The sequence below is a fragment of the Corvus hawaiiensis genome, chromosome 11 (genome assembly GCF_020740725.1).
Source record: "Corvus hawaiiensis isolate bCorHaw1 chromosome 11, bCorHaw1.pri.cur, whole genome shotgun sequence".
NCBI classification, from domain to species: Eukaryota; Metazoa; Chordata; class Aves; order Passeriformes; family Corvidae; genus Corvus; species Corvus hawaiiensis.
Genome location: NC_063223.1, coordinates 5,881,558 through 5,906,773, shown reverse-complemented (window position 1 = coordinate 5,906,773; position 25,216 = coordinate 5,881,558). Strand labels below are relative to the sequence as shown.

The 25,216-nt window shown below is 46.0% G+C and overlaps 1 protein-coding gene and 1 long non-coding RNA gene across 7 annotated transcripts in view; one reads left to right on the top strand and one right to left on the bottom strand.

The window, feature by feature from the left end:
- Window positions 1-25,216, top strand: part of LOC125331427 — a 122,589-nt gene that overhangs the window by 87,540 nt on the left and 9,833 nt on the right. For 3 of the 5 annotated variants that reach the window (XR_007206055.1, XR_007206053.1, XR_007206052.1), the window contains exons 2-7: window positions 11,936-12,039; window positions 18,930-19,025; window positions 20,183-20,304; window positions 20,507-20,705; window positions 22,069-22,125; window positions 24,667-24,825. This is a non-coding gene — a long non-coding RNA (uncharacterized LOC125331427). The remainder of the gene's footprint in view (window positions 1-11,935; window positions 12,040-18,929; window positions 19,026-20,182; window positions 20,305-20,506; window positions 20,706-22,068; window positions 22,126-24,666; window positions 24,826-25,216) is intronic. The other 2 variants (XR_007206054.1, XR_007206056.1) reach the window with 2 other exon arrangements.
- Window positions 22,836-25,216, bottom strand: part of LOC125331426 (contactin-3-like) — a 96,589-nt gene continuing 94,208 nt past the window's right edge. For both annotated transcript variants that reach the window (XM_048315387.1, XM_048315386.1), the window contains one exon: window positions 22,836-24,784. In XM_048315387.1, the coding sequence (XP_048171344.1) occupies window positions 24,681-24,784 (104 nt within the window). In that variant the 3' untranslated portion in view covers window positions 22,836-24,680. The remainder of the gene's footprint in view (window positions 24,785-25,216) is intronic.

The following is a 25,216-nucleotide window of genomic DNA, read 5'->3' as shown; positions in this document are numbered from 1 at the left end:
GGCCGTGCAGGGGACACGCCGGGCAGGGGAGGTGACAGGGCTGCCGGCTGTCCCTGCCCCTCGGGCGGGCACCGGGCTGGCGAGGAGGCACCGTGGCACGCTGCCACCATGCCGTGGCCCTGCAGTGCTCCTTGCCGGCATCGCTGCTCTCCGCGAGTGGGCCAGCGGCCAGCAGGAGCCGGCGGGCACCGGGATGTCGGCAGCGGGCACCGGGATGTCGGCAGCGGGCACCGGGATGTCGGCAGCGGGCACCGGGATCTGCGCAGCGGGCACCGGGATCTCCGCAGCGGGCACCGGGATCTGCGCAGCGGGCACCGGGATGTCGGCAGCGGGCACCGGGATCTCCGCAGCGGGCACCGGGATGTCGGCAGCGGGCACCGGGGCTGCGCTCCGCTCCCCTGGGCGTGTGCGCTGCCCCTGGCGCCGCCTCCACTGCCGCGGCTCCCGGCAGGCTCTCACTCCACTCTCCCGCCTGTTGGGAAGGGTTTCGGTGCCTTTTGCATGCCCTCGAGCTTAATTTGCCCGTGACAAATAGTGACCCAGCTTCCCGCATGCTCCTGCAGGCGAGACTCTGCCTTTAAGTTTCTGGAAACAAAGCCGCAAGTTCTGATGGCTCTCCAAAAGCTGTGCTCTGATTGTGCTACCTCAGTGCTGGGGTTGGGAGCACTCCTGCTTCTGGGAATGCTGCTGCAGCCAGCCCGGCCTTGCACAGCATCACCCGGGCCCCAAAGGTGTGATCGGTGTTAAAAGCAGTGTCAATCAAAATGGGTGGTTTCTGCAGTGTTGTGATCTACTTGGCAAAAACCTGCTCCCAACTCAGAGGGGAGCAAAAGAAGGAACAGAAAATTGCCTTTGTGCTGGATTTAATATTTACATCTCAGACTTTGCCAAATAGGTTTGTTATTTATAGCAGGAGCAGCAGGAATATTCATCAGTTGCCATGGTCATATTAAGCTCACCAAGTACAACAGTGAACCACAATCTGCACTGAAGTAATTTTGAAATGCTTTCACGCCGAGTGAAATAGTTTGTATTAAATTTAAGAGTTAAACGCTGGGTTTCTCCAGTGCCATTTCTGGGATTTCAGATATAAAAATGGAAATGCTTTATTGGAAATTTAATGGGAAGAGCAGTGCTGTATACAGGAACCCTAAAGAACTCCCCGTCACTAGGCAGTGTTCAGGATCGCAATTTACGGGCCTTAAAAAGCAGAATATGCAATGAGGGTGCCTAGAATCCCATTAATAGGGATCTATTTTTGACAAGCTGAAAAAACTAATGTAAAATAACATTTTATAGTTTAAATGGAAGCATATTTAGGGGCTGGGTACTGCCTTATTGCTGCTGGCATCTGTATTTGAAGTGGTGGTTGGTGTGTCTGACCTGAGGCAATAATCACACATGCTCTGAGCAAATCCTCCTGTTCTGCTTTTGGGCAAGCAATCCTCATTTCTGAAATGCCAGGCTTCCAAAATATTGCTGGAGATGCAAGTTTTTCTTTCTCAGACTAATTTAGGGAAAGAAGAGACAGAGAAATTATCCAAGGCTTTGTACTCAGAGCCTGTGCAAAGGGTTAACCCTGGGCAGGGAGATCTCAGCAGATATTTACTGGTTTTCCACTGAACCTGCTCTTCCCCTTCCCCAGCCCAGAGAACAAATCCAGCAGTAAAAGAACAGCTGAAAGCTGTCAGGCTTTAATACCCACAGATAAGGTCATTCTTTAGGGGAGACCTGCTCAAATGCATAATAATATAACCAGGAACTGTAAAAGACACCGAGATGTATTAAAAGATAAAATAAAGCAGACTGAAGTTCAAACATAGAAAAATCTAAGCTTTATGTGGTGAAAGGTAAAATATTCTCACAGATAAGTGGAGGCTCTTGAGAGAGGAAGTGTTTGAAAGGCCTGGGAGGTTGGAGAAATCCTTGGGGATGAGCATTTGAAGACTTACATGATCCAGATAATGCAGGAGGCGGGTTGGAAGGGGGCCTGTGGGAGGCTGAGCTCGCCTGCTGCAGTGGTCAGGGGGTCTGGAAGGGCAGGAGGCACTGGAGCATCGCTCTGGCCAGCTGGAGGAGCAGCAGGTAACTGGGAGAATACCCAGCTGTAGAACAATAACCCCAGGAATAGCCCTAAAACCCAAGAGGTGGAGTCTCACTCGTGGTGTGGCACAAGCACTGGAGGCCAAGGCTGTCTCCAGGGGCTCTGGGATTTCTTCTCCTTTGTAGTTTGCAATATTTTGTGTTAAAACTGAGAAAGTCTGAACTGGATTGTGGGTATCTGTTTTGAAGGGATTCCTCTTCTAAGCCTTTTTGGATTAATGTTGGCACTTTTTTGTTGTTGCTTTTTGTCTTTAACTTGCAGTTTTTTTAATGGAGCATCATCCAGCAAATCCTCTCAGTGGGACTATAGGCTGGTCTGGAAGCTCCAGCTCAGAGCACATGTTTGATAAGGTGTCAGTACATTTTGATAAGGTGTCAATACCTCTGTGTCCACTGGGAAAGGAGCCTGCTGCTCCCTGGTTTTAGCTGGCAGGCCTTAGTGAAGCCCCTTCCCCACTGCATGTCTGAAGGAAAGCCCAGTGCTGGATTTTCCTGCCATCTGAGGGGGTTCAGTGCTCACCTGACTTGTGCTCTTGGATGTGTTGCACAGCATTTTCAATCTGTTATTTGTGCAGCGGCCAAGAAACTGTTGGTGGGGCAGGGCTCAGCATCACTGGCTGGGCTGGGAGTGATGGCTTTTGGGGGGATGGTGACTTGGGGGTGGTGGGGGACAGTGCCAGCAGCTTGGGGGGGAATCTTCTGATTCCTGAGGGAGCTGAAGGCTGCCAGGATCTCTAAGCACCAGGATTGGAGCAGGTTCTGCTTTGGGAGTGTAGTTCAGGAAGAATTCAAGGATCAGTTTTGCCGATGAAATTACCTGCACTTGGTCCAATACTGTGAAATGTTAATAGTTCTATGGTTCAAGACACAAAAGTGATTATGAGCTGGACTTGGGGAAAACGAGCTTCTTAAAAGTGATAATGCAGATGCAATTGCAGAGTCAGGAGCGCTACATCCTGTTAATTAAACTTTCGGTCCTAAGTAAGTGGTGACCTGGTCTTTGCAGGCTGCACGTTGCTCACATTCCTCTCCAAACTCTTCCCTGCTGCCAGAACATCCTGGAAACCTCCCTGGCAGGCTTCCCTTCTCTTTCTCAAACAGGCTAAGATCTACTGCAGATATTTTATAGTTTTAGCACATCTTGTTGTGCTCAATGTGCAGTTGTTATATCCTTGCCAGCAATACACTGGAAGGAGCAGCCCTCCACTGCTGCTGGATTCTCTTCCCTTCCATACAGTGTGTGTGGGAGGGATTACCTCCCTGAGATAGCATTGCAACACATGAAATCCCACACTGAGCTCCTCAATGTGTTTTTCTTACAGACAAAACAAATATGAAGAAGAATGGGGGAAAAAATTCATGTTGCAGTTGTTCAGTTTTGTATTTACTTAGCGAGTTTTTCATCTACCAGCTTTTGCCAAGCAAAAGGGGTGTGCAAAGGGAAAGCAGAGGGAGAATTGTTTAAAAAGACCTGCTTATAGAATTCAGCATGTCTTCATCCTTCAGATAGTGTTCCTCCTCCTTGAAGTGCAGGGCAAATGGGCTGAATTAACTCTCCAGATTATTTATAATTATCAGAGCTAAAGCATCAGGAACCAGAGCACAAATGACCCCTCCTAGGTGTGCTCACTGCATCTCCTGAACACCTCCTGCTGCCCTTCAGGGTCTCTCCGTGCAGCAGAGAGCTCCATCAGGACCAGTTTTCCTTCCTAAATTCTGTCTTTAGCTATTCTGCCCAAATATGAGTAAGTTTTGTCTAGACAAATCTCACTTTTGACTCTAATTCCAGACTTCACTCGATTTCAGCTATCCTACGATATTAAGCACATCATTTTGAAGGCTGGGAAATCCCAGCTATGTGTGATTTAGTTAAAATGGCTCTTGTTTAAGCAGGAATGATCTGACTTGGATAAAAAAAAAAGATTTATGAAACCTCTCTGGAAGTAGAGAAGTCATCAATGACGTTTGTGTGTATTCAGTGTTTCCATTTTGTATTCAGAAGGCTTAGCCCCAGCTATTGCAGAAAAGTTGGGGAATTACCACTTGCAGATAAATCTCGTGTCTAAATTGTACTTCTTGGTTACTAATTTTGCTAATTAAAGTATCTATCACCCATGCATGGCCTCAGATGGATTTAAAACAGGAGTCTGTAATTTCATGAGGAGTTGTTCATGATCCTCAGGTTCTTGCCTGGATGGCTGTGCTGGAATTTATCCCTGTGGTGAGGATGTGAAATGTGTGCTGGGTGGATTTGGTCAATAATCCCCGTTCTCGTGGAAGGGTTTGGTGATGTCATCCCTGAGCCACAGGGTCTTGTTCTACATTGGAGTCACCAATGACAACAGGACAAGGCTGATGGGTTTAAACTCAAAGAGGGTGGATTTAAACTTGGCATCAGGAAGAATGGGTTTGCAGGGAGGGTTGTGAGGCACTGGAACAGTTTCCCAGAATGGTGGTAGATGCCCCATCCCTGGAAACGTTGAAGATGAGCTTGGACAGGGCATCCTGGTCTGGTTGAAGCTGTCCCTGCCCATGGCAGGGGGGTTGGACTAAATGACCTTTAAAGTTCCTTCTCAACCCAAACCATTCTAAGATTCTCTGATTCAGACTTTGGAGCTGCCAACAGTGAGACAAAAGTTCTGTTTGCCCGCAGCCTGGAGGCCTCAGTACAATGTTTTTTGTGGAATTTCTCATCAGGTTCCCATTGGCTTGTGTCATGTGGGAGGAGGGATGGGGAGGAGGGATGTATCCTGCACAGGAGCAGGATGCAGGCACAGGATGCTGTTTCCCTCGGGAGCACGGTGGGACACCCCCTCTCCCACTGGGAATTTCCACACTGGAGTCCCACCCTGTCACCCTTGGTGGCCTGGGGCACCAGGAAATCTGTTTTCTGCTCTGCTTCTGCATTCAAATGGGAAACAACATTCCCTGAGCACTAATGTGCATCATCAGTCTTTCAAAGATGCTTGATTTCTGTTTGATTCTTAATTATTATAATAGTTAAGGCACTTAACATGCTTTAGTGATTTACTTCATTTAATTGGATGTAGTGATTAGAATATCTTTTATATTGCCCTCACTGTGGTTTTAATTTAAGATTATAATCTCACGGTTCTTTTCAGCTCCTCTGGCTTTCATTTAGATACTGCTTTTCTTTTCTGATTTCATTTTGTTTATTCGTTTTTCCTGCTGATTCAGTAAACATGCTGCTAGGATGATTTCTTGGGAAACCCGAGTGCAGTTATAAATTCTTTCATTTAGTGCAGACATTAACGAATTAAAAAAAGATATGAAAATGATGCATGAGCCTGTGCTCAGCCTCTGGAGTTGTCTGTTGCTTTTTGCAGTCATTCGCTAGAATAAAAAAAAAAGAAGAAAGAAAAGAAATTATTCTCTTGATGGGGCACATGGAATAAGGAGATGGAAAATGGTGATGCAATGTCCTCTGTGTGTGTCCGTGGGTCATGCCCTGCCTTAGCAGGTTATGACCCAGTGTGTGAGATTTTGGTATTGGTGCCCAGGGTAGGAATTGCTCTGGTGAAGAGAATTCAAATCTGAGGCTGTGGGTTCAGCACCACTGCCCTGAGCTGAGGACAGCAGTAGAGCACTGGGGAGGAGGGTGGAGAGGAGGGAGTGCTGAAGAAGCTAATTCTGTGTGATTTGAGGAATAAACAAACTTCTCTGCAGGGAAAGTGGGAGATTCTCCAAATTAGTTCGACATGTACAAAAGCATGTTCTTTTCTCCTCTTGGTGATGCACAAAATCCCACAGATAATCTGGCTGGTTTGTCACTGTAGAAATATACAGTATCTGTATTTTTTTCTCTGCTGTAGTGCCAAATTCCAGGAGTCCTCCATGGCTGTAGTGCTCCTTTCAGAGGGAAAGGGCCAACACAGATTCAGGCATGCACAGGAACTCGGAGGACCAGCAGGTCCAGCAGGAGAGGAGTGGCTGCTTTGTCAGAAATTCCCATTTGCAATTAGGCTGGGAAAGCTGAGAGATCCATTTTAAGGGCTGCTCAGTGCTTGGGACTTTGTCTAGCTGAAATCCATGGAAGTAGAAAAGTGTTTTATCTGCTTCCTCTCCTTGCCAGCCCAGATGCTGCAGCAGGAGCAACAGGGTTTGCTTGAACTCTAACAAAGAACTAGAATTACAAAATCCCCAATCCTTGTCTTTAAAAGGTACCAGGGATGCTGTTCAAACAGAATAAAGGATTGGGTTCCCTGTGCAGGGCTCCTGGTCCTGCCCAGAAGTGGCCACTCTCAGAAGGGAAGCTCTTCATCCCCACGTCCCTCCGGCACCAGCAGCACCTGGAAACACAGGGTTCCTTTTTCTGCCAGGCCACCTAATGAGGTGCAAGCCACTGATCCATGCAGGGCCTCAGAAACAATCTGTGATGAATTAGTTATTTAGCCTGTCTCATCACACTTGTGTGCCACTGCACCGAATCACCTCCCTGGACAGAGGGAATGCACCTCCCGAGCCAGACCCCGGTGCCTTTCATCCCTGAGGGCTGGGCTTTACTCTGGGAAGGTTCCCAGTGAAATCAGTTGGGTTTTGTGCAGTTCAAGGTGCACCTGAACATGATTTCAGGTACCTGAGCCTGGCTCTGGGTGACCACAGCACCTGGAGCATCCCAGTCACTGCATTGCCATGAAACATCAGAATAGCTCCAGTCCTTGGAGCTGCCAAGTGCCAGGCCTGTGATACACATCCTGTAGCAGTTAAAGTGTTGTTATGAGTGCAAAAGTATTAACAAATCATTGGTTATTTAAAGGGAATCATTTAGGGCTCATCTGGCTAATGAGGAAGAAAAAACAGAGCTGAGCACTTTCTCTGAGTTGTAGGAGACGTCTGAGATCAGCTGTGGTAGGAAACTATCAGGGAGCACACCTCGTTAGCTCCCTTGTGTAAAACTCCTTATCTGCCTCTTATTAGTCATTCATTAATTAAAGCTCCAGAATTCAGGGTTTTTTTGTTAGCTGTTCTCTCAGCATGAAATTCAGCTAATTCTCCTACTATTGGAAACAAAACTCCCAGAATGAAGTTTATTCTTACAGTGTTCTTGCACTTATTTATTTCATATTGCTGTCATGCATGGATGAATTTATATGATGCTCTGATGACCTTTAGAAATTCTTCTGATTAAATGCTGTTCTACTTCATTATGACATTTCTGTACTTGTACTACCCGATTTGATGTGTACAGCTTAATAACACAACTAGACATGAATGCTAATAACTTTACAATTCATTGCATTGCTATTTTTTAATGTAGATGAATTTTAAAACAAGTTTCTCTTGCTGCAGGCTTACATGAATCATATAAATTAGAAGGTAACAAAAGAACATATTAGCATTTGTTAGCCTGGATGCACAAATTTTGTAGTAACCATTTTACTATGTACTACAACTTTTCCAGCCTCAAGTTTAATATGTACTACAACTTTTCACCCTCGATTTTTCAACCAACATCATAATTGAATTGGTTTCCTTCTTGCCTAAGGATAATGATTTTACACTGATGGAATCATTATTAGATTTTAAGGATTATACTGATGATGCCTGTTTTACATAGAGCTAAAAAAAAATTAAAATCATTCAACCGTGAAACACTTTTTTACACAAAGGCTACTGTAAGTTGGAGATAAATGAATTAATTATTGTGTTTAGAGTTGTTGTTAACATCCAGCATCCATAACCCGAGCCAACTGCTCGCTGCAGCTCCGTGCAGGGGGTGGGGAGGGCTTTTGAAAGCCTCATCCCGGGGTGTGCCCTTGAAGTGCTGCAGGTGGCCAGTGGCTGTGGTGGAGCTGCTGCTGTGCAAGCATGTGTTCGTCGAGGCAGGGGAGCGCTCCTGCACACCTGCACGGGAATCAGAAACCTCCTCATCCACAGGCACAGCCTCCAGCAGTGGCAGGAGAAGCAGAGGAAAGGTGGGAGAGGGGAAAGGAGGAGGCATTGCCAAGGTGTCTTTACTGGGAGGGAGCTGAGTGTTGGTTCAGTCTGGGTTTGGAAGAGCTGCCCGTGCTCCACCTCACCTTCCAGAGGGGTAAAACGGCTGGAATCGGTCCAGAGTGGGTGAGACCCAGCTCACCTGCATCCATCACTTCTCCCTGCACATCCGAGCACTGCTTCTGGGAGGGAGGGAGGGAAAAACAACCCAGGTTAAGCATAAATGATGAATTTCTTCTATCCTGAAACCCATCAACATTTCATGGGTAATTACACTTCGGGCTGCAGAAATAGCTGTTGAATTAATTGATTTTGCAGTTATATCCTGATGTGCTGAGTGGGCGTTGGTTTGTGTGGACGTGTCAAAATAACGTCTTCAAAAGTCTCAGGGGTGAAAGACATTTACTTCTGTCTGTTGAGTAATCAGCAATTAGAATACAATATAAATACCTGAACCTTTTCATCTGAAAAAGGGGAAGAAAAGCCTTTAAATACATGAAATATTTTTGCAATTTTTACCTGTCAAATACAAAAGTGCCTGAAAATGAAATTTGGCAAGTAGTCCCTCTTCCTCTAGGTTTTTAAAGCTGGAGGTTAACCTCAATTTAAAAAAATATTTTAAAATCATGTGTCTTTAAGCATCCATTTAAAATCGTTTTAATTCACAGGTGAGAGAGCAGTCAGCGCAACTCCAAGGGACTGGGCTTCTGCATGGTTTTACATGTCATCACGTGCTTCGTGACTGCTGCTGGATGTCGCTGCTGAGGTCAGGGAACATGATTGCTTCCCTCACTTCAGCTTCAGTCAGTTTTATTAGTTCCAAAAACAAGAGGAAGGAGCTGTACCAGCTGTAAACTTGCTCGTCCTGCACTAATTGTGCACAGAGTGATCAATATATGAATCAAATGCTATGTCCGTGCTGCATTCAAACGTTGTCAAACTCCTGTGCTCCTCAGCTACTTCAGTGTGGCTCCAGGAGCAGCACAGAGCTCCTGGAGTGTGTGGTTGAATCGTTTCCTTAAGCTGAGATGTAAACTTGTCTCTAAGAGAAGGAACAAGCTGACCGACAGGTAATAGAGCTGCGTTGAATTCATCTCGAGCACACGTTAAATTTTCTTGACACCATTACCCTTTTCCTTAGGAAACTTCAGACTGGTCTTGATTAATAATGAAAATAAGGAAAAACAACCTGTAAAAGCAAACCAGGAGAAGTCAGAGGCCCATCTACTTTCAACCTTTTGCTCTTTGTGTTCTCAGCAAAGGAACAAAATCTCATCAAGCTTTCTTTTCAGCATTGCACAGGGCTTTAGACTATTTCCTATGCTCAGCTCTTCAGAACAACAAAACAAAATAATTAAGGTGTTTCCAGCAATGTTAAATCAAGTCAATATCAGGAGACAAGATCTCCCGACCCCAACCCAGGCTCTGCAAAGCACTCACTGAACAACCTGGGCTAAATTGTTTAACCTATTTGCTGCTGCTCCCCTGTCTTTAAAGTGAAGGCACATTAAGCCTTCCCTGCCCTGGCATCAGTCACTGGCTGTGTTGGTTTGTGTTTTGGGGGGCTTTTGGAAGCCAAGGCCAGAAACCCTAGAAAACCCAGAGGCTATTTCCAGTGGGTTGATGGTGTTGATATGGACCAGGCTCACCCTCTGTGGCACCACAGTGCCAAGGTACAGGTGAGGCACCCCTGAGCCTCAGCAGGGTTTAGTTCAAGGTGTAAATCTCCATCTGCCTGGCTGCTGGGAGCAGAGCAGCTCAGAGGGCACTGCCCCACAGCACCGATGTCTCTGCTGCTTCATCAGCTTCATGATAAGCACCAACTTTGGGGTTTTCTTGCTCTCCAGAGCTTGAATTATCCTAAAAATCGGCCAGATTTCTGGAGATCTCTAGAGGAAGAGTAAAATCTGTTGTTGCAGTAAAGCCTCATTATAGACGTGGTGTTATGTTTCATAAGGGATCAGTCTGTGAAGCATCTGTCATTGCTCTGTCAGAGAAGGTGGAGAGTGGAGCTGCAGAGAAGCTTTAAGTTGAGTTTGGGGGATTGAACGTGATCAGGGACTTGCTGAAGCCTTGCCATGTGCTGTAATTAAAGGGCTGCTGTCAGAGGCCAAGCAGGCAGAAAAAAGTTCCTTCCTCAGCTGCTGTGAGTTCATCTTAACTTCCAGCCTTTGGTGGAGAATTAAATTTGAAGGCTGAAAAGGGAATGTCTTGTCTTAGGGATGCTGTGGTGACTGTGGTGTGGGTGTCCAGTCTGCACAGGCATGCAGGAAAGGAGCTGGCTCCTGATCTACCCCCCAGTCCCCCAGATTATCACAAGGCTCTGCAGGGAATGTGCTGCCAGCAGGAGGGGGCAGGCTGTACCCCAGCTGTTTGACTTGAACAGCCAAATCTGCTGCACCACTGAAGAAATCCTGGACCACAGGCTTGGAGAAGACCTTTTCCTTTTCCTTGGCCCAGGTGATCCCAGTGGGGAGCTGTATCCAGAATGTCCAAAGGAAGGAGGTGTTGCTGAGGCCACTGGGCAGAGCAGGCTCCTGAGCTGTGTCTGTGCTGCCGTGGCTGGGGTTGGGATGTGTGGGACTGGTCAGGATCCTGCAATCCTGCAGAGTGCCTCTGAGGAGCTGGGAGCAATGGCCACGTTTCAGCAATTTCTGCATCCTGCAGCTGCCTGCTCGGGCAGAGAGAGCCATCACCAGCCAAAAGTGCTCTAAGACTGTGCAGGGCTGACATGGATCACGCTCCCAGGAGTGACTGCAAGACAGAGATCTCCTGTTGCTCTCAGACCATGCCTTGAATAATTTGGGTGCATTCTTCTGGGCTTGTGGCCTCCCTCTTTCCAAAGAATAGGATTCAGCATCTGCTAGGAGAAAACACCTGTTCTTCTGTTGTTTCCTTTCCAAGCATTTCCTTTGGTGCAAGTGTGAATATTGACAAGTGTGTTTTAGAATGTGGGAGCTCACATTAGGCTGAGATGGTGCCTTGGTGTTTAATGTACAATGCACGCAGCTTGGATGGATGCATTAATCATATTCCTATTGCCTTTGTTATGGTAATGGCAGAAACAGGCTCTTGGGGTTTTTTTTAATTAAAAAAAAAAAGGAAAAGGGGGTTAGTTGTTTTTTTAAGATGCATTATATTTCAGCAGCTAATGAAGAGGAAATAATGATGACTGTGCACTGTAATATGTATTAGAGCACTAATTAGACTATAGAAGAACTGCTTACAATGTCTTTTAAACACCTGCTTGGTAATTTTCAGCCCCACGTGCTCCTCCCTTCACCAGAGCAGGTGTGGTGGGAGGACTGAGGTAATACTGAAACAGGAAACAGAGCTCACATCAGCCTCCAATTCTGTGTTTTGTTTGCCCTGCTCTACCTGTATTTAAGAGAAGGATCATGTGGATGGTCACTGAAGGGCCCTTTGTGTGGGCTGGGATTTCTATTGCCCATGGCAGGTATTGGGAAAGGAGTCAGATAGGTTTTCTGACTTCCTTGTGACACTACAAAGGCAATGCGGTGTCAGGACAAGAATTCCCAGTTCAGACTGTGGTCTTGCACATCTGTTAGTCCAGAATGTTATGTATTGTACCTCCAGCACTTGCTTATCATTGATTTAGTGAGCGTGTTTTTGAGACCATTAAAGGCTGTAAATATAGAAATAATGCTGGCCTTCATTTTTAAAGCTGTTTTGAAGTTGTCTTTTACTGTCATAAGAAACCACAAATATTTTCACTCTGCATCTTCTTTGCTTTTACATTTCTGTCAATTGTGTAAAGAATTGAATTCTAAACATGAACTACAAGTGTGCCCAAAATCAAGCAGACATTAAGAGTTCCTAACCCAACCATACCTGTGATTCAACTTGTTTCTCTCAGCTCCTTCCAAAGGAAACCTTCTCTGACTGCCTGTTCCCCTGCCAGAGGATTTGGAGCTGTTGGTGCCTGAGAGCCTGAACAGAGCCCAGATGAGGATGCTGCAGGTGAGCAACTCTGATTCAAAGCTTTTAAATTGTTTTATCTTTGTGATGAAAATTTTCAGCAGATGCTCTAAATCCTGAGATAGTCGCACGTTTAAATGGAGTATGACCACATTTTTCATGGAATAATGCATTTAAAAGTAACAGGCAATATTTTCATTTTTAGGTATGTCAGAATTTTTTCTCTATTTTGAAATTTTTGGTACTACCTGCAATTTCATAGAACCCAATTTCAGGTGGTCATTGAGAGCTGCAGCTGATCTCATCCCCTCTCTGAGATCAGTTCTGCTTTACACACAGAGGTGCTGCTGCTTTATGTGACTTCTGCTCTGAACCCTGAACGGAGCAGTAAAGTTTGGGTAACTTAATGCAACCCCCACAGAGAGGACAGAGCTGAAAAGAGAGAAGAGTTCTGGGGAGGTTCAGCTGTCCTTGGTAGGATTTGAGTCCCAGAATAGGAACAGATAAGAGAACCAGGTAAGAGGTAAATGCAAAGTTGCATCAGATGCCATAAACAGATGTGGATTTGCTGAAGGCAGAGAGAGAAAAGGAGAATCTGTTTTCCTCTTCCTCCCTCTTCAGCAGGGCCTGTGCAGGCTGTATGGCAGATGTACACATTTATCTCTGTTACAGTGGTGCTCTGGCAGGCAGACACGTGGAATTTCTCAAGGTGCTTTGGGGTTGGTGGCAGAGAAAATCCCTGAGACTTCACAGTGACCAGTACTGATTGTCCTGAAGGGATGTCCCAGGGACTGCAGTAATGGAAGGTGCTGCCCTTGGGTAGGAGCTTTACAGGCAGAAAGTAACAAAAATTTACTCCAAGAATAAGACACAGGACTTATCTGGATACAGCAAGTAGCTAAAAACCCCAGAACAAAGCCCCAGCAATATTTGCCACGTTCCTCACCAGGATAAGTGATGCTCTCAGCACTGGCAGTGCTTGTGGAGGCAGCAGAGCAAAGCACAAATGCATTCGTGCAAGGGAACTGGGAGGCCAGAACCAGAGTCTGCCAGAGCCCAGGTGGGTGTTCTGCCTTGCTGAGCAAGGCTGGCGGCTCAGTGATGCCAGCTGGCTGTCCCCAGTGCCCGTGTGACGCAGGTGGCACCCCTGAGGGCTGCCAGACCTGAGCTCGCCCGCCAGCGAAGCGCTGAACAAGTACCTCGAGGGCTTGTGAGAAAGGCAAGCTCATCTTTCAAGTGATGCTGCTGAGGTTGGTGCTTTCCTTCAGTTCTGGGGGAAATCATCTCAGTACCGTGAGAGGAAGGTGAGGGAAGGGAAGGCAAGAAACTTGAATCAGGTCTTTTTAAATCCCACCATGGGCAGTTGTGCTGGGGAAGTCTGAGGGGGTTTTGCCTCTGCCCTGTGCTGGTGTGTGTGTGTCACTGGGGGTGTGTGAGACAAACCTGTGCCCACCTCTCCCTCCCTTGTGGCTTCAGAAGTTGTGTCCCCTCTCCAGAGGAGACAGGACTATGTGCCATGTGGCCACCATGAGATAAATGACCAGTCCAGAAGAGCTGAAATAAAAACCCTCTGGAGGGCATCCACTGCTTTCTGGGGTTGGATCTCTCCAGGGGCCCTTCCCTACTATCTCCCCAGTGCGTTTCAGGTGCATCCAAGGATCTTGGCTTGTATTGCTGTTTAATTGCTCACCGATATCAGCACTATTCTAAGACATGAGCCATATCAATCTAATCACAAACCCAAACAAAGCAGCAGTCACTCGAGTCCTTTATCTGTTGGCAGGCAGCAGCGAGCCCTCATCTCTTATCCACTCTGCATACCCACAGTTTCTCTGCAGCCTTCATCAGCACCAGGAATTCAACAGCTGAGACCAACATTTATCTCAGTGAATCCAGCATGTGTGGCTGCCCCTTCCCTGACTATTCAAACACGGAGCCACATCAGTGCTGCTTGTTTGGGAGGCGATGACAAGGGTCATCATTTTATTCTTTATCTCCCGCTTCACCTGCTCCTGAGTGCCAAAGCAAGGCAGGAAACAGCATCCTGGGGAGCTTGGTGGTGTGGATGACAGCCCTGCCATGCCTGGCTGTTCATCAGGGTGCCACGGGAGGATGAGGAGGAGCGGGAGGCAGAGCTGAGCATCCCAGCCCTGGTGCTGCTGAGGTGGGAGGGAGATGATGGGTGCCAGCCCCTTCAGCCACCTGGGGAGAAGCCAAAGGGCTGAATTGCCATGTCAGGTAGGAAACCTTCAGCCTGGCCAAAAACCAGTTTAATTTCTGAAGACGAGACAGGTTCAAATTGAGTTTGAATGTCTCATACTTCCCTCAGGGCTGTGTTTTTGGGAAAAAGGTTTCATTCAGCTGCTTTCCACTCACACGGCATTTATGTGCCTAAAAGGATTCAGCTGTCACAGCCTGACAAGCGCTGAAAAGCTCTTGTTAAGGTCACTGGTATCAGAGAAGTGTCTCTCCTACAACATCCTGGTGAATCAGGGCCACTGGCACTGGGAAGCAGGGACTGATGTCAAGGCACCCTTTGCTGCAGACAGGACCGTGACCCGCTGTGCCAGCACGGCGCTTTCCCCTCCGCTCCTCCCGAGGAGAGCCATGAACACTGCTCCAGCTAAGTGCAAAAAACCCCGGCTCTAAACATCCCTGACCTTTAAATTCAGGCTGCAGCGAGCAGATCTGCTGCTAACCAGAAATCCAGGGTTGCTTTCATGTGTCTGGGCGTTCAGGGAGTAGATGTAGCTTAACATGCAGATGCTGGGCTTCCTGCAGCACGCCGCTGCTTTTCAAGCTCTCTCATTTCATGCTGTTACCTCCATCCCTGCTGTGGCTGTGAAAGGAGCCTCTCTGAGGAAAAGTTTCCCACAGACACAAAATCCGACTGATGCGGTAAAAAAACCCCCACAACCAACCACTTGTAGTTTAATTTCTAAATGCAGTGTCCGTCTGCAGCCTGGCAATCAGCAGCATCTCTGCTGCTGGCATCTGGAGAAACCAGCCTCTCAGTCCCTCAGGCTGCTGGGTGTATATTTTATATATTTGTCCTCATGTTAAAGCGAGGAAGTCTTGAATGTGGGAGCCAGGAGTTCAGTCCTGCCACAGGTGTGCAGGGGAAGATTTTCCCTTTGGAGCAGTGATGCTCCAGTGCCCTTTGGCATGTTCAGCTGAGCATCTGGGCTCTGTGTCCAAGTTCCTGTGCTCACACAACTTCACTGTTCTGCACAGAGAGGGGAAATAGATGTCTCTTGTCCCAGGTAATGGGCCATAAGAGAGGGAAAATGGCCTCAAGTTGTCCCAGGGGAGGTTTAGATCGGATATTATGAAATATTTCTTCCCTGAAAGGGTTGTTAAGCCTTGGAACAGGCTGCCCAGGGCAGTGGAAGGGCCACCATCCCTGGAGGGATTTGAAGGAGGTGTAGATGTGCTGCTTGGGGATGTGGTTTAGTGGTGACCTTGGCAGTGCTGGGTTAACACTTGGACTTGATGAGCTCAAGAGTCTTTTCTGTTCTAAATTATTCTGTGGTTTTCTGTTCAAATGCTTTTTTTCCTTATCACCAATGAAAAATGCCCATCAAGCTCACGTACAGCAGCTGCTGGGCAGGTGGGACTTGCCAACAAATAATGTTTATTTGGCACTTCAAATATCTTCCTTGAACATTTCTTCATAATGCATGAGGCATTATTGACAGGTGAAATAAGAGAAAATGTTTGATGTTTCTCTGATGCTCTTTTTATTCTCCTCTAATTTCAATTATTTCCCATTCTATGCCACTACCATATAATTCAATATTTTAAGCATATTTTCCCTCATAGCATATGCTTATATTTCTAAACTTGTCAGGTTATTTTGGCCACAATGAATTCCATGAGCAATGCCTCTCCTTGGGAGCTGCTCCCAGCCCTGTGCTGGCCTGATAAGAGCAGTGAGTCAGGAGCTGCTCTGGGAACAGCAGCACTCATATGGCTGCACCTCAGCTGGGCTGGGGCCAGAGAAAAAAGCATGTGGAATATCATGGGATAAAAAGTGAGATTCAAACCTGATTTTCAGCAATTCAGTCTTGAAGTTGTGGCTGTATGTAATGGAGCCCATTAGCACATGATCCAGGTCTAGAAATCAAACAATTGTTGCCAAAATCTGGGCTTTCAGCCCAAGCCTGCAGCTGGGTGTTCGTGTTCCCCAGGTGTGAGGGAGGATTGTAATCCACGAGGCTTCAAGAAAATCAAGAAATATTGGGTTAAAGTCCCTATCCCACACTTTCTAGCACAAACTCCAATTAAGCAGGGAAGTGGCCCCAAGCAGCAGCATCTCTTTTCTTGAGCTCCAAGAGCAGGAATGACTTCCTCGTAGGAAAGGGATGTGCTGGGAGGCAATGCCTCGCTCTCATCTGGGCTTTTCTCAGGCTCCACCACGATTTCATGTTCAGATGGCAGCACTCTGACCCCTCAGTCACCTTTTCTGTCTAAACAATCGTTATGGAGCACTCCTGAGTTCTGGCAGCACTTACCCAGGACAGATGGCCTCCAAAACATCACAGAACCCTCATCTTTTGAAGAAAGCTTTCCCCAAATGGGTCTAATTTAAAGCATGGCCTTTCTCATTTCTTCCCAGGGGACAGCTAATTAAATTTAGAAGGGACAGCTCTGCTCCTCCCAGGGCAGGCACAAGTGGGTGTTTGATATCCAAACATTTATGGTTTGGTTCCAGCACATCAGTGAGGAGAGATGATTATACCGCAGGCCTGGGCCCTAGGGTACATCACAGTGTCCCACAGCCATAGGGAGGAGAGAAGATCCAGCAGGCAGGAATTGTGCAGCAAGATTGATTTATTTAATTATTTTACAAACTCTTTTATAGAATTTTTTCTTCATAGTCTAATTGGACAAAGGATCAGCCACCCCTTGGGGTGATTGGCTAAAATCCTAAAACATCCATTGTCAGAATATTTTTCTGCTGTACCATAAACAAGACTTTTCAAGGCTGCAGGTGTTTGGTTGTTTACATACTCTGCTGCCTCTTCTGTGAGAGAGAAAAGTCTCTCATGGCTTAGAAAATAGCAAGAAAATCCTTGCTAGCAGCATTTTTATATCTACAGATGATGAACTCCCAAGAATAAATATCAGTAATTGTATTGAACTCCCCTTTTTTTCCCGAGTTTACCAGAGCTGGCCAGAAAGAGGTGAACTCTTGAGAAATATCTTGTGGAAAAAGGTCTCTAATTTTTCACTGCCATGACCAAGCCCAATTCAATCTGTGTTATCTCTCATCAGTTCTATTAATAGCCTGCTGCCAAAATTGGTGGCTGCACCTGAGGAGCTCAGAGAGCAGCTCAGAGGAGGTTGAAACAAAGCTGTTCTCTTGCTTTCCAAGGTCTGCCTGCTCCAGTCCAGTTGTTTCTGGCTGCTATTTCCCAGCCTGTTGTCTGTGGTGGGAAACTTTATTTACTTTTCCTCTTGTGCATCAAAATGGCTCCGAGAGATTCTTCTCCTCGAGGCAGGATACCCTGGAAACTCTGGATCTTTTCAATTAGCTCCATTACAAACTGATTTCCAGCCTTGTCTCTCTTCTCTTACATGAGCTATAAAATCCCTTCTCTCCTCCCCAGCTGAACTAAAAATGGCCAGTTTTTTTAACATGCTTTTTACAAGTGTGTCTACACGGCAGAAATGAGGAGTTCTGGCTTATCCTGTGTTATGTAAATATTTCTGTGCTTCCCAAACAAAGTTTTTCTTTCCCTTTGATCCAGCTTTCTTGTAGCCAGTTTAACCTCCAGAAGGAGCCAGGAGATTCAGGGAGACTGCCACTGGCATTAGTCCTGAGGAAAACTGGAGAGAGAAAAGAAAACTCTGAATTACCGATGCAAAGAGCTCATTTAGATGTGCATGCTCACCAAAGGGAAAGGTTGCCTTTCAGTGTTTCTTTAAGCAAATTTTTGCTTAAAATAGCTGGGACCAATATAAAAATAGCATTTGAATAGTGATAAGAGATGAAAGTGGTGCTTTTCCAGCAGCCTGGGAGGTGGCTGTGCCCCAGACTTGTGCTGTGGGCAAGATCTCAGAATCACTGGAGTTATTTTTATCCTTCCATTTGTGCCTGAAATTTTTGCTGATTGCTTTGGGCTGTGCTGGCAGAGAGGGCGCAGCATCCTCAAAAGAAACTTTTAGGACAACTTCAAACTCCTACAAGGAGAGGTTGATTCCAGTTTCACTGATTTCACGGCGTTATTTATTACTAGAGTTATTTCACAGAGTTATCATACAGAGTTCTATGTCCTAATTATAAAATTAGGACCAAAGCACCAGTACCAGAGAGAGGAAAACCAGCAAGCGCAGTCTGGAGATAAAAATGTTTAATTGCACTTGAAAGTTTTTATACAGAAGATATAACAGTAAAGATTTTGGCAGTATTTTGGGTAGAATAACAGTAGAAGGTCTGGCTGAACTCCTGGTTCTGTGCCAGTGGCCAGGACTACCAGCATGGTTTCCTATTTGGAGAAAAAAAAATAGAAAAAAAAAAAAAAAATCTATATATATGTGGGATTTATATAGGGCTTGCATATGTGTTTGCCTGGATGTTTATCAGGTCTGCTGCTAGCACCTCCTTGAGAAAAAGTGCATTTATTTAAAAAACCAATCAGCTGAAGATGTTATTGAGGCCACGGATGTGAAGGCAAGAGGAACCACTGCACGGGGAGCGTCTGCCTGGAGCCTCCTGGTGACACTCTGGAGACACAGCCAGCAGGAAAACTTGGCAGGGCTTTGTTGTGCCTCAGCCCTCCCCTGGTTCAGCAGAGCTGATTGATCAGCCCAAGTCTGCTGAAATTGGGGTGAGGGATTCATTACCCTGGGATCAGGCCCTCAGCACTGGATACTCTGCTTGCTTGAAAATAGGTAATTAATGGTGCTTTATTTTTCACGTTTCCAAGGCAACACAAACCCCCCAGACTTTGTTTTCCAGACCATGAACCAATGCTTTTGGCTGCTGCAGAAGCTCCCCCATCTCGTCTGAAGCTGCTGTCAAGGTACCAAAGCCATATTTTTAGTCATTACAGTCTATTTACATCCTATATCCAAAAAGTAATGATGATCAGATGCTGCTGCTGAAATGATCTGCTCTCACTGCAGAACTCATTCAATCAGCAGAGAGCTCTGCTATTCAAATAGATAATTAGTGTTGTGACAAGTGTGACTGTAAATGCCTCAGTTTGGTGGCAATGTTAGGAAGTGTGACAAAAATTAAGTTATTTGTCTGCCTTAAGCATGGCCCTCCTTGGATTGCTAATGAGGGAGATTCGTGTTAAACACATGTCCTGTTCTGACTGACTCCTTTGCAGATCCTGGGAGAATGATTTATTCTTTGTATCATCAGGGGCAGGAAAGACAGGACTTTCCCATGTTTTCTCTGACTTGTTTCTTTTTGTGTCTTTACCTGATGTAAGAGGTCATTGCTGGTGCTCCAAGCACAAAACAGAGATCTCCCCAGGGAGAGCAATCCCAATGGACACCTTTCCTGCCTATCCATATCCCATCTTTAGAAGGAATGGGCTCGGGAAGGACGTTTAGGTGCTCCAGTCTCAGAGGAACATCCACAGCACCTCCCCTGGAGGTGACAAAATCCACCTGCAGCTCTCTCTGGGGCTGCAGAGCAGGGTTCAGGGTTGCCTCAGGGAATGTCCCCACCTGTGCTTGGAGGTTCCCCGTGCAGGATCAGGTGACTCCCAAGGCCCTGTGTCCCCGAGCAGGGAGTTCCTCCAGAGCTGCCCATGGCTTTTGTTCAAAGGAATCACTTTTATTTTGCATTTTCATTAATGGCCACATGCTTTGGCAGCTGGGTTTAGGTCCCACCTTTGACCAAGGCCATCCAAACCCTCCCTGTGTGCTGCTGGGGGATTCCAACCCTGCACCCTTGGCTCATAATGGAGCGAGGAAGCGAATCCCTGCCCCTCCTCTGGCAGTTCTGCATCCCGAGGAGTGCAGGATTTGGGAGGATGGGGGTTGAGCAGGCAGCAAGGAGCTGGACTCCATCAAAAGTTTCTCTTTCCTGATGGACAGTTTGGCTGTTACCCTGTCCTAGGAGCTGTTTTGAGTTTAAATTATCATGGGCTGAATTAATGAACATGTGGTAGTTGCATCCTTTCACAGGATCCTAACGGGATGCTTTTGATTCTTCCTTTTTCAGGCTCTGCCAGTGCCTTGATGTTCTCCCCCTCAAAGGGAATTAATCACTGGGAAGGAATGAAGAGCACAGCACAAAGAGCAGGCATGGTCCAGGCCTCCCAGGACTAATTATGCTCTTGAAGGGTGAGGAAATAATCTTGGGTACATTGGGAAGAAAGTGTCTCAGTAATGCTGCATGGGGTTACAGGCACGTCTCCTGTATTTGTGCATTTGAAAAAAAGAAAAGACTTTCAAAGGCACTTCTTGACCTCAAAAAGATCAGTGAGGAGCTCAAGAAAAGAAATTTAATTCCAAGCAAGTTTATCAAGTTTTCTTGACCCTTCAGGATGGAAAAAGCAAAGGAACGATGCACATGAAGGTCCTGTGAAATTCTAATACTAAAACACTCATGCACAAACTGTGAAGTCTGAAAGCAGAGCTCAAGCCCAGAGCAAACAAAGAGCAGGGGATGAATTCCAACGAGGGCAGTGCAGACGCTGCAGCTTGGCAGCTCAGGCTCTGCAAGAGGGCAAACAGAAGGAAAGGTGAGTGTCTCTGTATTGAAAAAACAAAGTTTTGGGGGGCAACTCTGTAGTGCATGTCGTGTGAGGTAGGACAGAGGACTGGCAGTCACAGCCCCCGTCACGAAGAGAAAAACAGGGCAATAGATCCCAGACTGTGACAGGGCTGTTTGAGTGACAGTGGGCTGTGTTTGTGGCAGAGTACCTGTGCACAGACACCGGTGCCCTCTGAGGGCATCTCCTAGAGACATCCCCCTGCTCTGGCACCACCTGCCAGCAGCAGAAAGGAGCAGTGGCAGAGCTGGCACAGGACTGTCCTGGGGGGATGCCCCAGGGGTGCCAGGGAGGTGGCCACATCCTCAGGCACCTCGGGGAACACTGCCAAGCCAAAGGTAAGACTTTAATAACTCTGGAACAGAGCTTGCTGAGGCTGCTGAGCAGCTCAGCTTGGACACAGAGAAATTCTGTCCTCTTTCCTCAGCTGCACCTCCCTCCTCCTCAGACACCCAAGCTGTGACCAGTGGGATTTTTAGGAAATCCCTTTTCTCAGAGGCCAAGGCTGATCCCCAGAGCTGCTGAAGATGCACCACATCCCCCATCCCGTGGCAGCTCCCAGATCCCAAAAGCCTCTTTTTATCCATCAAGCCCTGATAAAGCAGCAGCAAAGGACACTCAGGTCTCTCTGCTAAACACATCCCTTTTTATTGCTTTTCAGGAGTTCACAGCATTAACATAAAACAATCGAGGTGGTTGTTTCCCCTAAGAGAGCCAGGGCCTGTTTACAAACTCATTTTATTTCCACAATATTCCACTGTTATTTATTTCAGGCAGAGCTGTCAGATGAATGCACTCCCTCGTGCTGGACAGCTTGCTTTAGTGCCTGTTATTAAGATATAACATATATAACCTGACAGGCACGGCCCACGTCTGCCTGCCACCACTGAAAGGCAAATTAAGTCAAAAATGGAGATCTCCAGTATTTCTTTGGGCTGAAGTGATATGAGTTTTTAACTCGTTTTGTATTCATAGAGGATCCTGCGTGTTTGTAACATATCCCACAGTAAACTGTTTAAAGAAAAAGCTGGGCTTTTAAAAAAATTCTTATTCTAAGTACCTCTGAGAAATTCAGGCTTTAGAAAAGAGCTCTGGTTTTGGATGGGGAATTGAAAAGAATGCAATTTTTAAAGCTATGACTGAAGCCTACCATTCTTCCTTATGAGATTTCAAATATTAGTTGTGACAAAGTGCTGGTTATTTTTAGGGAAGCACAATTCCAATGGAATGGCAGACCCACCTTCCCCACCACCTGCAGTTCTCATTGTACAAGCGATTCTATTCATTTTTCATTATTATTATTATTTTCTTGCCTTTTTTTTTTTCACCCCAGGACTGAGTTGCTAATTTTGGATGGTCACAGGAGCTGCTCTGGAAATGCCTGCAACAGGTAGGCTTATCCCTTACTGCTTCTCCACCTTGTACTCCTGCACTTTCCCAATGACAACTGGTTTTTTATCAATTCACTGGAGAACCAAGTCACTTCTAGTAAGGCAAACAACCCTGAGCTGCATAAACATGGTATGAGGAAGAGAGAGAGATGAGTTTCAAGGAAGCCTAATCTAGATGCTGGGGGAGGCAGAGGAAAGCTGGACTGTCCACCTACAACCATCTGAAAGGAAAAAGCCTGATTTACTCAGGAAAAATTACTTCAGTCTTATGTACACACTTGGATCATTATTAACCCTTATTGCAGCTTCTGGATCAGCTCCCTATTATGCAGGTAGAATCCACACTTTAAAAACTTTACATAGTTGTGCTGTGCCTGTGCTCCCAAGGAAAAGGCAACTGCACAGCAAACAGAAGCTGCAATTTAATGCTTAACAGCAATACACTGAATATATGATTATAAAAAACTAAGTCTTCTTCAGTATAATTACACTGGGGCTTTTTTCTGCTTTAGGGAAGAGGAAACAGCCTGATTGGATAGATGGGGAATGAAGCCAGGGAAAGGGAGGTGGATTTTTGTCCATCCTCCTGCAAACCTGTGGGCAGAGGTACAGCTCAGAAGCCTGAGCTCAGAAACCATTTTTAGATGTATTAAACCCCCAGCATGCACAAATATGTAACAGGAACAAGCAATAACACTTTGAGATATTCTATTATCCCTCAATGTAATAAATATTTTATTAGACCAATAGAAAAAAATGCATACAGATAACCATAGGATACACACACAACTGGAAGTTCAAGGGTAAATTTCAACCTTTTCAATATGAAACAAGGTACTGGGTACGTATCTCATGGAGATATAGAACTAGAAATCAAACAATAATACAATGTGAGTGTGTGAAAAAATGGGCAGTACAGGAACCTGGACTAGAATTTTGTGAAACAAGAGTCACCCTTTGTTGCATGAAGCGTAACTATTTACTCACTAGGAACACCCGTATTGCCACGTCCCACCCACCCCCCTGTTTGCAAGTGTCTGAAAACAACACTGGTCAGCCACATGGAAAAGCAACAAAGTCATTTATAGCTCTCTATGTACAGTATTTACAGCTCTTGCTTACCTCAGCAGCACATTGTCTCATCTGGAGCTCATCAGCTCATTTGCCAGCTGAATGTGTACCAAGGTGTTCCTTCTACAGTGCCACCATCATTCCATTAATCCTGGCTCTCCCTTTGCAGCTCTGTGTGTTGTGACAGTATTGTGAAGCTTAAAACAAGCCCCAGGCATTGAGGAGACGCTTTATGTCATGTGAACATGCTGGAACAAGGATGCTGCCACCTCTCTAAAAGGTGTCTAAAAGGCTGATTTCACTAAAGCCACAACTCTAGAAGTCAAATGGACCAGGCTTAATGGATCTTTAATTTACTGCTACCGAAGAAAGCACAGATTTCTCTCCAATAGCAAGCCTGAAGTGTGGTTGTATCATTTTTTATTGTATGCTGCAGTATTGCCATGAACTCCCCAGAATCATGTGACAGTGGTGGGGTGCAGCTGAGAGCCAGAGCAGGTGGAACAGTTCAGAACTGGTTAAAGAGCAGCAGGAAGGAGAGGTTTGGCTCTAACTCTGAATTCAGGGTGTTTACGGTGCAGTGTGGCAGATAAAGGAGCGAGATAGTTTGGGGCTGCAGGTCTGGGAGCACCACATCACGAGGGAGGGAGGGAGGGGGTGGCTGTCCCTCTTCATAAGGCCATGGTGCCACTGCATGTCACCCATGCTGCCAGCTGGGCACTTCTGCTCCTGAAACACTGGCAGGAGGGCGATCAAACCATCCTGAAGGTGGGAGAGCTTGGTTATGATCAAAGAAACTGGTTAAGAAAGGTAAGGTGGGGAGATGAGGAAATGAACTTCAGAATTTATTGATGAAGGGTGGGTGGCTGAAAAGGAGCACAAACATCTGCTGAGAGGCTTCCTCGAAACAGCTGGGAGATCATTTCTCAGGAGCAGCAGGGCCTTTGCCCTGCTCCCAGCTGGGATTCCTTGCTCCATTCAGAGTAACTCCCACAAAGGGCAGCAGGAAAATGATCCAAACCTCCTGGGTGATGGCCCTGCCTTGAGAGCAGCCACATGGGAGCTGTGCTGCCCTCGGACTGGTAACAGCCACGTCCCTGACTCCATCTTCTCCATGTCAAATGTCATTTTAACAATGCAGAACAGACCCAGAACAATTCAGTGACGCTGCAAAAATGGAGTTTCTCGCTCTTCCTCGTAGCCCTGACCTCACAGCGCCATCCCTCCCCCTCTCTCTCACACTGTATCTGAAGTATGTAACATGTAAACTCCTTTGGTTCAAGTATTAAGGCATTTTAGATTCCTTTTTAAAGGATTTGCTAAACTTTACATGGTATTTTTACTTCAACTTACAGTGAAATATAAAGAATTTAAAAACACATCAGGATAGAAGAAAAAACATGCATTAACCACGGCAGGTTTTTTTTAAAAAAAGCACTTTAGTAACCAATTCTTTCTGTTTTTCCCAGCAAATGCAAATGTATCAGCACAACACGGAATTAATGGTCAAGGAGAATATTGTTGCTAAGAAGCTGGAGACACTGAAGATACTCAAGACTGATGGAGCAGAACCTCTTGCATCCATACCTGTGACAAAGGAAAAGGCTCAGGATTAAAGGAAAGTGTGAGTATGTGCTGTGCCACATTATCACCCCTCCTAGACGCTAAGCAAAAATTACTGTAATTTTGTTTTTAGTTCTTACAAGCAATAGAGATTTTAAAAAATACAGTAAATATTTAAAAATTTCAGAAATGCCTTGCAAAATGCTGTGACCATGAATGGCTTTCGTGCTCTGGTTTAGCTGACAAGGTGGTGTTTAGTCAAAGGTTGGACTCAATGATCTTAGAGGTCTTTTCCAACCTTAATGATTCTGTGATTCTACTTTCAAAGTAATATTTTCTTTTTTCAAAAAAAGGGAAAAAGTAGAAAACTTAACATTTTTAATACCAATTTACGTGGTAATTTACCAGTTCAATAGAATGGTATTTGCCATGCATAAGGGCATGAAGACTTCTAAT